We start from the raw sequence: 14707 nt of genomic DNA on the forward strand, positions 1-14707 counted from the left end.
CATCTTTCATTTGTTTTGAACTGCAGGTCTCTTATGTGCATACAGAAAAATCTCTTAAAAACCCCCCCAAGCCTTAAAGTACATAGTGTGTGTTTAACACATGCAGGAACGCTTTTGGCTGTGTTTTTACCAAGAGGCTCTATGGATGACAACCCTGGTCCTTGTTGGGACCAGCTCTGTCAGAAACAACCACCAGCTCCCCTTCCCTTCTCCCAGTTAAAAGGATTTGAACAGGCAAAGTAGGAAAACAATGACTTTCTGAACCTCTGTGCAATATGAAGGACTTCCTTTTGGTGCTGACACACGCAAAGCTTACACTCTTACCTGAGTTCAGACAACTACCACTAACCCCAAACACCTGCAGTAGCCTGTTAGAAATAACACTAATGATCTTTTCTGAATTCAAAGTAAGGAAAAAAAAAAAAAAAAAAGTTGTGCTTGGCTTGCCTGAATGAAATGAAATGTTTTATACACCACACAAAGTCAAGCTTGATGTTTGGCACTAGGAAATACTATCTGAGGACTCACTGACGATACTGTTCAGAGCACCACCAGCATGGGTCATACCTGTCCCCAGAAATTAAGGGTTTTAATTCTGCCAGCCTGAGATCACTTTATTCAGCTACATGAATTAATTCTTGCACTTTTTTCCTTATTACACACACATATATTCAAGTCTAGGCTCTTCCATAAACAGAGCTTTTCTTGATTACTGTCAACGTTCCATTCCATTGTGTCATCTTGTTTGTCTTTTGATGTTATAATTTCCTTATTTTACAATGTTTTAACTACATTGGCTGCAACTGTTAAAATAATAACTAGTGATTTTGGGGGTCAACTAGAAAGGCTTTAAAAGGATTTGATTAGGCAATTCATTTTAGTAATGTTAGAATAACTTCCTTTTTATTTGATTATGTAAATGAGTGTTGGTGCATATTCACTTTGGCAAAATACTGCAAAGTTTAATCCTCTCTCCTAAATAAAAAGCTTTCACTGACAGAAACACATGAGCCAAGGAATGTATCTTACCCAAACACTAAGGTGCTTCCCATGAGGCACCCCAAAATAATACGTATTCAGGAAAACAAAGACCATGTTTAGCCGGCAAAATTTACCACAGTGCCTTCCCTGGGGTAATGTCCAGGCCACTATCCTGAAATCAAAGTAATTTAATTGCTGAGCAGCAATCAAGATGGACACAGATCCATGGATGTGCTTCCTCCCATCCTCACTCTCAGCTTTTCCCACCCAGCAGCTGCTCCAGTAGGATGGATTCCCAAGGGCTTGTGAAATCCTTGCTCCAGAACTAGAAGAAATGTTGTAAGGTCTCAAGAGCCATTAAGTGAACTACAACTACAGTTGGCGGTAACATGATACAACCTGTCATTAAAAGGTCTATCCCATTGTCTGCGTCAAATTACAAGTGGACCTCCAATCTTCCAGCCAGTAAGCCTCCCACCCCTACTCCATTTTATGTGATGATCTTTAATGTACAGACTACTTTTAAATTCTTCACCTTTCTCCACCCTACAGTTGCTTACATCTTAGATAGGAGAAGGATCCATCTCCTCTGAGACAGAAGAGAGGTATTCTGGTTTCACTACATTAGGAAGGTGGATTGGGACTGAGGCAGAAGATGACCCCAGGTCTGACAGAGGTCCTTAATGAGGGCTGAAAGCAAAAAGGGTAGGAGATATAATTTTTTTTAACATAGACCAAAGGCAGAAGTCTGACAGAGGGCTTCTCCAGGCCAGTGAGGTGACAGTGCCACAGCTGAAGACCTTACCTGTGCAAAGCTCCAAAGCTGGAAACCAGAGAGGGCTGTGAGCCAGAGAAGGAGCAGAGGGGGGGACAACTGTGCCTGGTAAAAGATAAATGACAGAGGGAGAGCAGTGGACTCTTCTCTGATAAGGAGGAATGCCTTGTTCTTGTTGGAAAAATATGGAAGGGTAACAAGGCGGGTAGTGTTGAAGAGATAGCCTCAACAGGAGCTCCAGGTCTGATGGAAGGTGTCTGAGCTGGGAGGTATGTCTCTCCACACTGCATGGGAGCCTTTTTAGGATCACATATACCACAACGGACAATTATATTAGATGGAAAACTTTAGAGTACAATCCCCTTGGTGTGATGATGACCTGTCGCAGGAAGACCTTAGATCAGAAGACACAAATCCTCGAGACGTGGAGGAACGACCATGAAGGTGGGACCCTCGCAGTACCCCACCTCTTGCCACAAGGACAGAGAATGGATTTATTATGGCTTGCTTTTTCTGTATCACTGTTCTCATGCCCACAATGTTTTATTATTAAAGTGCATTCATTCCTTTTTGTAACTAAGGCATGAATGAATTACGGCAAACATTTTAATTACTTAATAATGCTCTAATCAAAAGCTTTAACAACTCTATCTGGAACTACAAGTTGTTTTTCCAGTTTGATGGCCATTTATTTCTCTCTAGTGATTTTTAAGGGAAATGCAACCAAGAGACTGTGACATAGTCTGCTCACAAACAAACTGGAGTTGCCTGTAAATCCCAATATGCTGAATGGCTGAATATCAGACCCTTTTTGGAAAAGCTGGCTCATGAGATGTGACCAAGAGGCACTTATTCCTGAACTTCCTTCTCAGTGCAAACACAGATAAAAGATGGGTTTCCAAGCAGAAAAGTGAATCTTTCTTCTGCAAAAGATTTATTTCAAAAAATCTCTTCTCATTGCTCTGATTGCTCTCACTGTCATTCATTGAAATACCAAGGGCAATGCTGCCAGTATTTGAGTGTGGGCTATTTCAGTACTGCAATTCTCAGGAAACGAATGAAGTAAAATCTCTCACATTAAATACTAATGCTCCTCCATCTAGTAGCATTTCATAAATTTATTACAGATTACTCTAATGCAGGCTTATGCCATTGCTCATATAAACACACTGTAGGAATTATTCACTTGTTCCTCTGTAAATGTCTTACAGTTGTCCGTATAAGACATGAATACAAGAAATATTAACAAAAACATATGAGCAAATTGATAATTCAGCACTAGTCACATAAAGCTATACTACTTTAAGCTGTCCTTATATTACACGGAACCAACCTGGAAATAGTAAGCTTCCATATAAATAATTGTCCAAAATCTCTGATGAGAACTTCTAAAACATCAGTGATCTTGATCCAGTGGCATTGTATGTATGCATGAAATACAAAGAGCCAACTTTTACAACTTTTACTGGCTGAAATCCTACTCCATTTAAATTAATTCTGCCAGACTTCAGTGTAGCTGGGAGTTCATTAAGTGGGGTATAAACGTTATGCCCACTATGACCCATTCTCAACAGAAGTGTAAAATTAAGACTTATTCATACTCCTATTAAAGCATCAGTCCGTTTTTCAATAACGCTTAGGATTTCTTTTATAGAATACCTTTTACATTATTTACATAGGACGAATACAAAGAAGGAGAAGAGAAGCTCAGATGGAGGACTTTCAGTGCTGGCAAGTGTACTGTAAATACTGACTGGTTGCCATCCAGGCCCCTGTTTACCTGAGTAAAGTGACCTCTATAACATGCACTTTTCCACAACAGCAACACAGACGTCAGAGATGGGAAGTTAATCCTGTTTTAAAGAGTTCCACTCCTGAACACTATTTTTCTTTTAAACTGCTGTGCTCTCCCCTAAAGGAGCAAAAAGTTGGTAAACGAATGTTGAATCTATGAAAATTTTAGTAATATATCATCTCCCTAAGCACTAAAGAGCAATGTCAATGCTATTGCACTGCGTCTGCACAGAGCTGATGATCTGCATGGTTAGATCCCAACCCACAGCAGAAATGTGATTACAGGTCTCTGGTTGTTGTGAGCTCTCAAACAGAGTACCGCTAAATTTTCCAAGCCTTAAAAATATCCCGCAATAAACTAAATTTCATCTGCAAGGTTAGGTCTCATTAACAACCTCACAAATCCAGACAGATATGAATCTCTAACTTGTCAAATGAACAACTGCATCTCACAGAGCAAGGTCAAACACTGTTCCAGCTTTTAAATTAATATTGTATAGGCTATGTCTTCCCTTGAACCTGATTTTATATTCTACAGAAATACGCTACCTATGGCTTTTAGGAAACCTGATAATCAAACATGAAAGTTCAGTAACAGCTTTATGTATTTTAGATTACCTTCCTACAGAGATTGGAGATTTTCCTGTTACATTGACAACTACATCTACTTTCTGGAATTATTACATATTAACAAAAGTCTCTGTGTACTATTTCATGCGCTCCCTATCATTTACGGTTCATTAAGGAAAGGGCATAGCTGAGTATTTCCAAAACAACAGAAATCTCACATCAACATTCTTGGACACTGTAAATAATTTGCTACATAAACTGGACTTATGCCGATCACGATTCAGGAAAGTGTCTTATTTCACTTAGCTGTACGTTTCATTAACGTACTTCTTTAAAACCTTCTTGCCCACATAGAGTTAGATATTTATTCAAGGATCTATGATAAATTTCGCAGTTTCATCATCACTATTATTTTTCTTAAGCTCCTACCTATAATGTCACCAATTACTTAAAGCCAAAGAGAAAAGAAGACTAGAAAAATATAAACTATGAGTAGACAAGAGAACTTAAATCCCACACAAAGCAAAAAAACCCCTTTAACAGTGGCCTGCACAAAATAGCAGCAGCCATACGCTTTCAACCACATCTTGCCATAGAAGGGTTAAAATGCATTCAGCACCAAATGCGTTTTTAAATAAACAAAGCTGCTCCTGGGCACAAACACGTATACTGCCTTGCTGCAAACAAAGCCACGTACCTGCAGAGACGCGGGGGCAGTCCGGCAGCATGGACTCCACTGACGTGTCCAGGGGCTCGGAGCTGGACACCCAGTTACAGCAGTTCTGTAAGAGTAGGCAGGCAATTTTGGGGTAAGCCAAAAACTCAGAGCAAAAATAAATACAGACTTTGTATGTAAGGACAATGATCACATCAAAATACTCAAACTAATTTACATAGCAGTCCCAACAGGGACGGGAAGGTGCACTACACTAGCTTATTGACACTAACTGGCAATGAAATATTGTAGTTTCATACTAAATGCGCAAAAAGAGTAAGACCGCTATTCAGGAGATTTGCAATGTGCTTAAATAGCCTGTCTTTAAGTGCTACTTTGAGTGTCAGTGGACTTAAGCAGGTGCTTGGACCAACCGGTGCCTGAATTACCCACTGCGGATTTTAAGCTTTTCCTTTCTGTAGTTGTTAAATAGGTGTTGATATAAACATTGAGCCTGCTCGCTTGCCAACATTAAGAAATCAGAATTTTTCAGGGTGTTTTGATGGAGCACACTGTGGAAAGAATGGTTGTGAAATCACAAAACAACAGATTATAACTGAATGAAAGCCATCAAGATGGCAGATTAATATTCAAATAATAGGAAATATAGCTGAGATGAATTGCACAGGAACATTTAAAAATGCAAATACTGGTCTTCAGGGAATTATGTTCAGGAAGCATTTACATTTACCTTTCATTCTTGAACCTCTGAGTAGGATGAATTTACCATGAATTTTTAAAATGTTTTGCTCCAAATGCTACTTGTTCAGGAATCTATGAATTAAAGTATTAAATAATATGCTTTTAATAAAATATATTGAAACTACATTAAATCTATTGAATTGAAGATTTAATTATAAAGCAACTACATTTTTAATAGGATTGCCAGCTGAACTACAAGATCTACATGGCTTCCCTTATTTGAAATCTGAGTTTTCCCTTTCTGAAAACCTGATTAACTTCATTAAGGGGAAAAGAAAAAAAAACCCCACACAACTTTTTGGAAAGACCCAATGAATTTTCAGACAGATTTCTAAAAAATCATCCCATCAATCATGATTGCAAAAATGGACGATTGCTATTCTGGTAAACAAGCATGTATTGTGTATTTGTAGATGCTTGCTGCCCTAGTTGTGCACCATGGAGTCTGTCCTCACTATGGAAAGATCCTTGACTGGTAGATCAAGTGTCTTATTGTATTTCCTTAATTCATTCTGTCTGGAAGAAGATGTCAGCTGTGTTGCAGTGAGGAGAGAATTTCAAAGGCTTCAGTCCCCACCAATAAAGGGCGAGGAATGGCTTTTGAATAGATTTGTCAAGGCAACCCTACTGTTCTGGGACCAGGGAGAGCAGGAACAACATAAAGGAAGGGTTGCTGTATGAGATTAGAAAGTGAAGTTCACAAAGCATGGCAGATTTTTGTAAGAAACAGTAGATCAATGAAACTATTGAACTCGATGGAAAAAAAAAAAGAAAACAAACACACTACCCACTAATGTAACTTTTTTAGTAAAAAAATGGTTAAAATGGAAGTATTTCACAAAGGCTTTAAGGTTTAAAGTAGTAAAGCATTATACATTTTACAATTTGCATGTATAATTTTAATTAACAGCTGAATGTGAAATTGCAAATGTAAGATGGTAGAAATTATAAAAGAAGTAGAATTTTTATGAAGTATTACATTCATTTGAAATAAGTAAAATTAATATTAACTACTGATAGAACACTACATCAGAGAGCTGGAGATAATACAGAAGATTAGCACACAATTAACCAGCTTTTATATACAATGTGACACTTGCCTGTAAGAAATAAGTATTCTCGAAAGCAGTGTCAAGATATGTAAATGGATGATTTGTTTTATCATTCATCACAGCTCCTAATAAATTCAAAAATCATGACTTCTATAGGTACTAAAAATAGGCCACCAATGATACAGGAGAGATAGCTTCAATGAAGAATTACTTTTTTAACAATTCATTCTTTCAATGACAGCAATTAGCCCTACAGACAGGCAGCGATTAGGTGTATATTTTAATTATTATTCATTTTACCAGTAGCCTTAAACCTGATTAAAGTAAGAGATATCCAGGTGATATGCTAGTCTTAATACCACTCAGCCACACTTCACATATGTAAAATTCTTCTTTCTTATAGGAGATTTTCAATGCTAATGTAAGTTATGACACTCCATCCACTTTTTAGGCCATTAATCATTTAACTTATTCTTTAAGATCTACTTTCTGCAAATGAAATTAAAGGTAATGCACTTGTCTTATTCAGACTAAATGCTTAAAGAAAAATGGAGTTGTCAGATTCAAATTACAGGATTTAAAATTTCAGTTTTACTACATAACATATATTTTAAGGTTTTGATTTCCCATAAAGAAAATGGGGATTTTTCTGACAGAGCCTGTAGGGGTTACCATTCTTTATATTTTTAACATTTAAGTCAGAGCTGTCAGGCTGCATCCCAGGTGATTCTCTATTCCCATCAGTCATGGCCTATAAAACTGTAAGGTTAAGTCAGGAATAGGCAGGCTATACACAAAGTTTCACTAAATCCATGCGAAAGAAGTCAAGTCTAACAAAAAGTTCAGGATGCGACTAGTTTAAATTTGCCACATAGACCTACTGTTTTAGTGTTCGGCAACAGGAACATAGAAAACATGGACATGAGCCTGATCTGGCGAGGAAGAGACTCATAAGTGGAAGTTTAGTTGGTCTCACTTTAAAAAAAATTTGATTTTTAAATTCTCAGCAACCTCATACTTAAGCATTAAATGAAAAATAAATGCATGGCATCATCCTTCACCCAGGGGTGGAACTTGGTGCTGGCTCCCAACCAACACCAGATCATCTTGGAGCAACTAACCATTGGGAGGTGTACAGCAGCAAATACTCCAACTTTTCATCAGAAAACCTCAGAGCACTTCAGAAGTAATTACATCTCATAAAACTGCTGAGAAAGGCTTTTTTTGCCAGTTGTGCAAATCATCAAACCGAGTCACGAAGAGCTTAAAGGGGGTTTTCCACCGTCACCAGATCAAGCCAGGAGTGCTGGGTGCGCCCCGGACTTCGCTCCAGATATCAGGCAGTGCGTGGGCTGCCTTGGTATATGTCTCTATATTGCTGTGCAGCAGGAAGAAACACTGGACTTCATTCTTATTATTTTGACTGCTAACTTTGAAGTTCAGAAATGGGTTTAACCTTGGTTATTTTAGGGGCTGGTATGGGCACACAATTTCCATGGTCCTGTAATGTGCTGCCTTTCATACCCTAAAGAAATAGAAGAGATCAGCAGATAAAGACATGCTTATAGAGCCATACACAGACGTATATACCCCAACTCTTTAAAAAAAACCAGCCTCACCTCTCGCATCCACTCTCGAATACTTTTCCCAACTTCTTGATGCCACACATTGTGAACAGAGTCTGTCAACGCCACAGCAGTTACCTTATTCTTTACTTCTGCCTCTCGTTGAATCATCTGTTAAAAAATATTGGCTTTAAGTTCTTTCTTCCTATTGAATAGAGTCTGCTTAGTCACAGATAACGATCTTAAATTAAAAAAAGAAAGAGCAATACAGGTTCAATACTTGACTTCACTTGTTTTAAAGTTTATACAAATCCTAACAGCTCCAGAAACACAGAAAGACCTAATATTTTTGATAAAAGAAATAATACTAACTTTTAACTGACTGAACTATTCAGTCCTATTATTTTCCATGTGGCTTGACAATTCTAGGATTAAAGGTATCATAGTGAAAAAATGGAAGATTCCCTGAGGACACCTTTTACAAGCTTCTCCAAGTTCCTATTTCCGTGCTTCAGGGAAGCTGGTACCCGCGGTTCACTGTAAGCTACTCATGACTATCATCTACTAATTTTCAGTAGATTGCTGTAGTTTTTCTGATGTACAATCTTACTTTGACTTGTATGGTTTTTTTTCTTTTTCTATCCAATTTAGCTACCTTGCACTCCCACCATGGTCCCAAAATTCTTTGTGGTCTCTCTTATACATTTGCTTACCCAGCTAATGCTGGAGCCTCTCAAGATTTTTTGGATATTAAAGAGCCTCTGTTGCTGCAAATGACAGTATGACTAAATAATATTAGTTCTAAAACCAATTAAATGATTGCTGCAAATAACATGAGTGAACTGACAAAGATGCTGTGGAATTCAGTGCTGCTCTGCAAGATAAAAGGGACTGGGAAAGAATAGTTTGATATCAAAGAGAGACAAAAAGGTTTTAATCTCCTGACACAAGTGACCCTAATTTGTAACACTGGATCAAAGAAAGTATAATGAATTATACTTATAAAACCAGCATTTTGCAACTAGTATCTTTATCACTGTATATGCTGCACTAAAGTTAATGTTTTTTTTCAGCTTCCTTTTGTATAAATGGCAATGCATACAACATTTCTAAAACCAGGCATCCTTTGTTCATGCTCTAGTAACTGCTTATCAGCATACAGGCTGCACCTCCAAAAACAGTGCTCTAAAACAGACTTTTACAATGGGGATGTGAATTATATTTTGCATCAGAAATGTCAAAATAAACACCTTGATCCATATTTTTGATAGAAAAATAGCATTTACCCGTACCTTATGCAAACTACCTCCTAGTTTCTTGAAAATATCACAGAAGTAAACACTTTTGACCAAACACTCTGATTCCACATAACCGCACTACAACATTCTGAATTATCGTGTCTTGCCTTTTGTTTGGTTTACATTATGTACATTTTAAAATCAGTGTAACTGAATTAATATTCTAAGGGAAAAATATTCACCACTATTGGCCAGGTAGTGTCAATGCAGAGCTCCTCATTCCAGATAAAATCAGGTATTCACTTTCTTCAGTACTCTGTCTTTGGTAATGTCAGAATTACATGACTCTGGAATTCAGCTGAGCTTAGAACATCTTGGGCAAGCGCGTATGAAGAAACTCTTAAGAGTAATCTTTCTTCATGTGAAGCCTTTCCACACATACCATTTTTTCCATCATTCACCCTCCATGGGGCACATTTAATATCTAGAATTTTTCGAGGATGGGACATAACAGATACGTGTGTGGGGGACGAAATCACGCATTTAGGACAAAAAATCATCTATTGCAAGAGGCCGAGCTTCATTCAGATGTAACACTATACTGACATTTTCAGCCAAACATCTGATACTGAGCACTAAATTTCACTGTAAGTATAAAGATGGCAAAACTCCCTCCATTATGAAACCATATGCAAGAATAGTGAATCTCTCAGGGCGATCTTCAGGCCATTGCAGGAACCACTGGTGGTTCTGCTAAAGTGGGGATGAACCCGCTGAGCTCCAGAGGAAGGTGGAGCCTCAAAACAAGGCGTTTTATTGATGCTATGATACCCCTCCCCAAACCTGTACAGACATCTCAAGCACTGATAAAAGTTTTGTCTCTCAAAGGGCTGAGTCACTCAGACCTTCGACCAGCCTGGTTCACCAGAACTTGGACTCATTATGAATATCTCATCTGCAATATTCTGTTTTGTTCTGCTCTGTTCTGCTCTGTTCTATTCTGTTCTGTTCTGTTCTGTTCTATTCTATTCAGATCTTTAAAATGACACCAGGACCCAAATGTGATTTAGATCTGCCAAACATCTGAAAATACTGGTTTTTAGAGTGCAGCTTTACTGTCCCCTTTATCAGGCAGAGCTATGTGCATGAGATGATCATGGAATGGATGACCCTTTGATTGCAGGGCAAAACCAGGCTGCTTTGGGGAGGGCTGTGGCTAGTCCTTTCTCTTACCAGCCATCACAACGATCCAACTGCTTTACCTTGACATAACAGGTAAGGTAGCATCACCCTCCTTCTCTAAAGAGGACAGCATCTGCAGAAAGACCTTCTGCTGAAGGGCTGCAGGACCTGCTGGGAGTTGTCAGGAGCTTGTGTTGCCAGGCTTCTCCTAAACCCAGCACCACAGGCAGTGTGGTTAGGGGACCGGACCCTCCGTTCCATGTAAGAGTGCCTCAGAAATCCTACCAGAAAAAGAGTTCTCTGAAAGAGACAGTATCTAAAAACAAGACCTGTAAGCCACACACGCCCAACTCACACTAAACCCTGCTGTATACTGAATAAGTTTTAGAAACATGCCATATGCACTAATAATCCTGAACCAGTGCTGTGCTTTCCAGCACTCATTTGGCTGCACCCTCTTGCACAAAATGCTGTGATTTAAACGGGTAAAGGAGCAAAAATATCACTGTCCTTGAAGCGCACGTACCTACCAATTACTTGGAGCTATTACATGCTGGGGGAAGCTTAAAATTGTCACCAGCTCGTTGTGTTACAGCATGACTTCCTCCATGAAGGGCTGGTCTTCAGAAGCACTGCTAATGACCAGCAAGGGGAAAAAAATACGCTCTGCTTTGGAAAAACAGTCTATTGCATCCCACATTTCTTGTTTTGAAAACTAGCCACCCAGTTCATCTAAGAACATCACCTTTTTCTTCAAACCAAAAGGAAATACAGATGCGCAGTTCCCTTCTCCCTCTCTAGACCTAGCTCAGGTTTGCTATTCTCAATTTCCCTATCCACATGGAAAAACTGGCAGCCATCGATCACCATCTTTTCCTACTTTTTCTTCACAAGGTACATGCAGTCTTTGCTTTTCAGATCATAAACAATATGGGGAATAATATGCAATATCCGACATGCTGCTGGTGCTTGCTGCACAGCTTTGTGGATGCCCGCAGAACAGTATTCTCTTCACAAAGATCAGCAAAGAGACTGAGGCTGACAATGCGAGGTTTTTTGATAACTCAGCCACAGTGCTGGGGTCAGGACAAGGGCTCATGGATGTAGCAGCAAAGAGGGATTGAAGAGATTAACTGAGCTTTAGTTACAGATTTCTCTACATCCAGCGCAGAAGAAATAAGTTTTGGTAGGCTTCCATGCCCTTATGAGCCAACTTGGAAAGAAAATAGACAAAAACAATATATCAAGTGGAGAAAGGATCAAGGGTATAATCTTCCCTTAAACAAGAAGTCTAACGTGTCCATCTTTAAGTGACACAGAAATGTCAAAACAGAGCATATCAAACCCAGGACACTTAGCTTCTACCATAACAGTTCAAGTTGTCTGCTACAACAAGACATTAACTGATAATAATAACCAGGGAGAACAGATCTGGGTGATGCTCAAGCAGCAGACAGTCTTATCAAGGAGGATAATTTATCCCGCAAGAATATACAAGAAGCCTATGTGCTTTTGGTCACAGAAACTTCAACACCCAGTAAATCCTTCAGATTCAATGGATTGATAGCTCACAGTTAAAACATATTTATCTTTACTAAAAATAGTTTTGAATTCCCATAAATCTGAAAAATGCAGTGAGCAGAATAAATTGTTAGGGTAAAATATACTAACATTCAACACAAATGTAGCACCCAGCTGCCATTCAAATTTGATACCACTACAGTTGATACTAGCAAATTCCAAGGGAATGATGCTATGGGATGCATGACTTACACTTCCCAGGACTAGTTTTATTCCATGCAACCAGTACAGTCTTTTAAACTGGATATGCTAAAACTGAAGGTATTTAATAGACCACAGACTATTTGCAATACTACAAGGTTTTTTTGGTTGTTTGTTTTTTTGTTTTTTTTTTTTTTTTCAGGATAATGGTGCCTTTTACTGAAGCAACAATTGCAAACAAAGACCTAAGGATTTTGTCTAAAGTTCATTTTATGCCTTATACTCTTTGTATGTCAGTAAATTCCATAGACAAGTTTTCACAGCCTAGTATTTACTTAATTTCCTGCTCAATGCTTATTTTCAAATTTTAAATTATTCTTAGCTGAACAGATTTTGCAGAAAGCCATCTCTCTGTGCACCCCTTCATTGGATGGCTTACAGCTCCGCTCACTATACTTAAATTCCTTCTTCTTTTTCCAATAGCTCATTTAGAGTTAGAAGTAGGGGAACTGGCACTTATCTGGTAGGTAAACCCGTTCTTATTTATTGCTGCATCACTCAGTACACCACTCTGGGTCCTCTAGACTTTCCCAACCATGTTTTCTATTCAGGCATTTCCATTCTACCTTTGTGTTCCTTCTTTGTATTCACAGTAAAGTTTGTTTTTGTAATTTATTAAACATAGATCATCACTACTTTATATTTGATTCCCTTAGAATGGCAAGTCATAGAGCAGTGTTCCCTGCAAAAAGTCAGAAAGCATTCAGGCATCTTTTTGAAAGCCCTGTCTATGCCAGTGGTTGAAAATTTGTTCCTTCACTTTGCAAGGGAAAACATCAATTATCTATTTGCACAAGTATTCAACTCTATCACGTACATAAGCAAGGACTTCAAATCCCCTAGAAATGCATTCTTTAAATTCATATATATGTTAATTACCCATTTATTGGTCAATTTAATAAGTGTTCTACTGCTAAACTGTTCTACTGCTAAAGGTCAGATGGCAATCCTCTATAAGTTTATATTACACAATTATCATAACTTTATAATGACAAAAGGTTGATACCTTTATTATCTGTAGTGTACGCATATAAAACATAGCCTCTTACACATATATTACTTATGCAGTATATTTAGAGAGTGTGTATACATATTTAGAATAGATGAGAATACATCTTTGGTATATATTTTATAGCATAGCACTCTTGTCAAATGAAAGCATCAGTATGCTAAAAGGGGACTCAAAGGTCTGATCCTGCAAACACAAAAATCCATGAATATCCCAGTTAGACTTTAGGTAAATGGCCTGTGAGAGTAACTCTTTCCAGGATTGATTCCATACTCTTAATACTTATTCTAACAAATTTAAAATGGCTAAAAATTCACCTTCTGAGGAAGGTAAAAGGAAGTTAAAACACTCCTCTTTCATTTTTATGGGCTCAGACAATCAAATCAACCTCCACCACATCATATTTGGGGGATACTTAGCTCTTCTAAGTTGCTTGTAATTAGGAATAAGGAAAAATGGATTAAAAAAAAAAAAAAGCCCCAAATTTTACTTTCTCTTGAACTTCTGAAAAAAACTTTCATCTACTCCCCCTATCTTCCACCAAAATTTCAGTTGTGGCATGGTGTTTACATGGTATGCACTGGGCTTGAATGGGCATGTCTACAATAAGCATTTGGCTTGGAGCAATGTAATTCTGACGCAAGTCCTCCATTGTCTCCAGTTGCCTCATACTGGTTTGCGTCTCCACGAGGTTTTGGTGGATGCAAACAATTCCTTTCAGAGGAAACTGAAGTGGAAGCCTCTGTCCAAATGTCCTCAATGATTTCTAGAAGTGAAATGAATTTGCAGTAGAAATTCTGGTGGATCAAAACAGCATCAGCTGGTCTCTGAAATATTTGTAAAAGCAGTGGTAGATAGTAAGAAAGAAGAAATCATATGCCAGGAATGGTGTTTGAGAGGGCAATTTTTACTTAACACTTTTGCAATGATGTACAGATTCTTTCTCGGTAACTCCACATGCTCTCCTTGGAGCTTGGTACGTGTCTACAGTCATTCAAGATCCTCTTCAACCCTCCTTTCACTCAATCTCATACAAACCAAGTAACTGCTCTGTCTGAATGGTAGCACTTGAGCCTTTCTTCAGTTGAGAAAGACTCCTCTTCACCATGAAGCATATGATTCTGTATGTCTGTAGTGCAAGCTTGTTGGTCTGGGATTCCCAAAACCTTGCACTGCTTCCTGGATGGAATTCCTGAATTTCTGAAATACTTTCAGGTTTTTGCACATCTTAAAACGGAATTAGATCCTCAAGTCTTCATAAAATATTATTCGTTAGGGATTAGAATTAATGAGCAACTACACTTGAACAGCACATAGCAAAAATAATAAATAATCCAAAGTT

At 38.2% G+C, this 14707-nt stretch overlaps 1 protein-coding gene across 10 annotated transcripts in view; it reads right to left on the reverse strand.

Annotated features, from left to right (window-relative positions):
• ARB2A (ARB2 cotranscriptional regulator A) overlaps window positions 1-14707 on the reverse strand; it is a 271136-nt gene that overhangs the window by 66999 nt on the left and 189430 nt on the right. For 7 of the 10 annotated variants that reach the window (XM_075019998.1, XM_075020004.1, XM_075019999.1 and 4 more), the window contains 3 exons: window positions 8209-8325; window positions 8046-8114; window positions 4818-4902 (listed from right to left, as the gene is read on the reverse strand). In XM_075019998.1, the coding sequence (XP_074876099.1) occupies window positions 4818-4902; window positions 8046-8114; window positions 8209-8325 (271 nt within the window). The remainder of the gene's footprint in view (window positions 1-4817; window positions 4903-8045; window positions 8115-8208; window positions 8326-14707) is intronic. The other 3 variants (XM_075020005.1, XM_075020006.1, XM_075020001.1) reach the window with 1 other exon arrangement.

The sequence above is a fragment of the Buteo buteo genome, chromosome Z, assembly GCF_964188355.1.
Source record: "Buteo buteo chromosome Z, bButBut1.hap1.1, whole genome shotgun sequence".
NCBI lineage: Eukaryota > Metazoa > Chordata > Aves > Accipitriformes > Accipitridae > Buteo > Buteo buteo.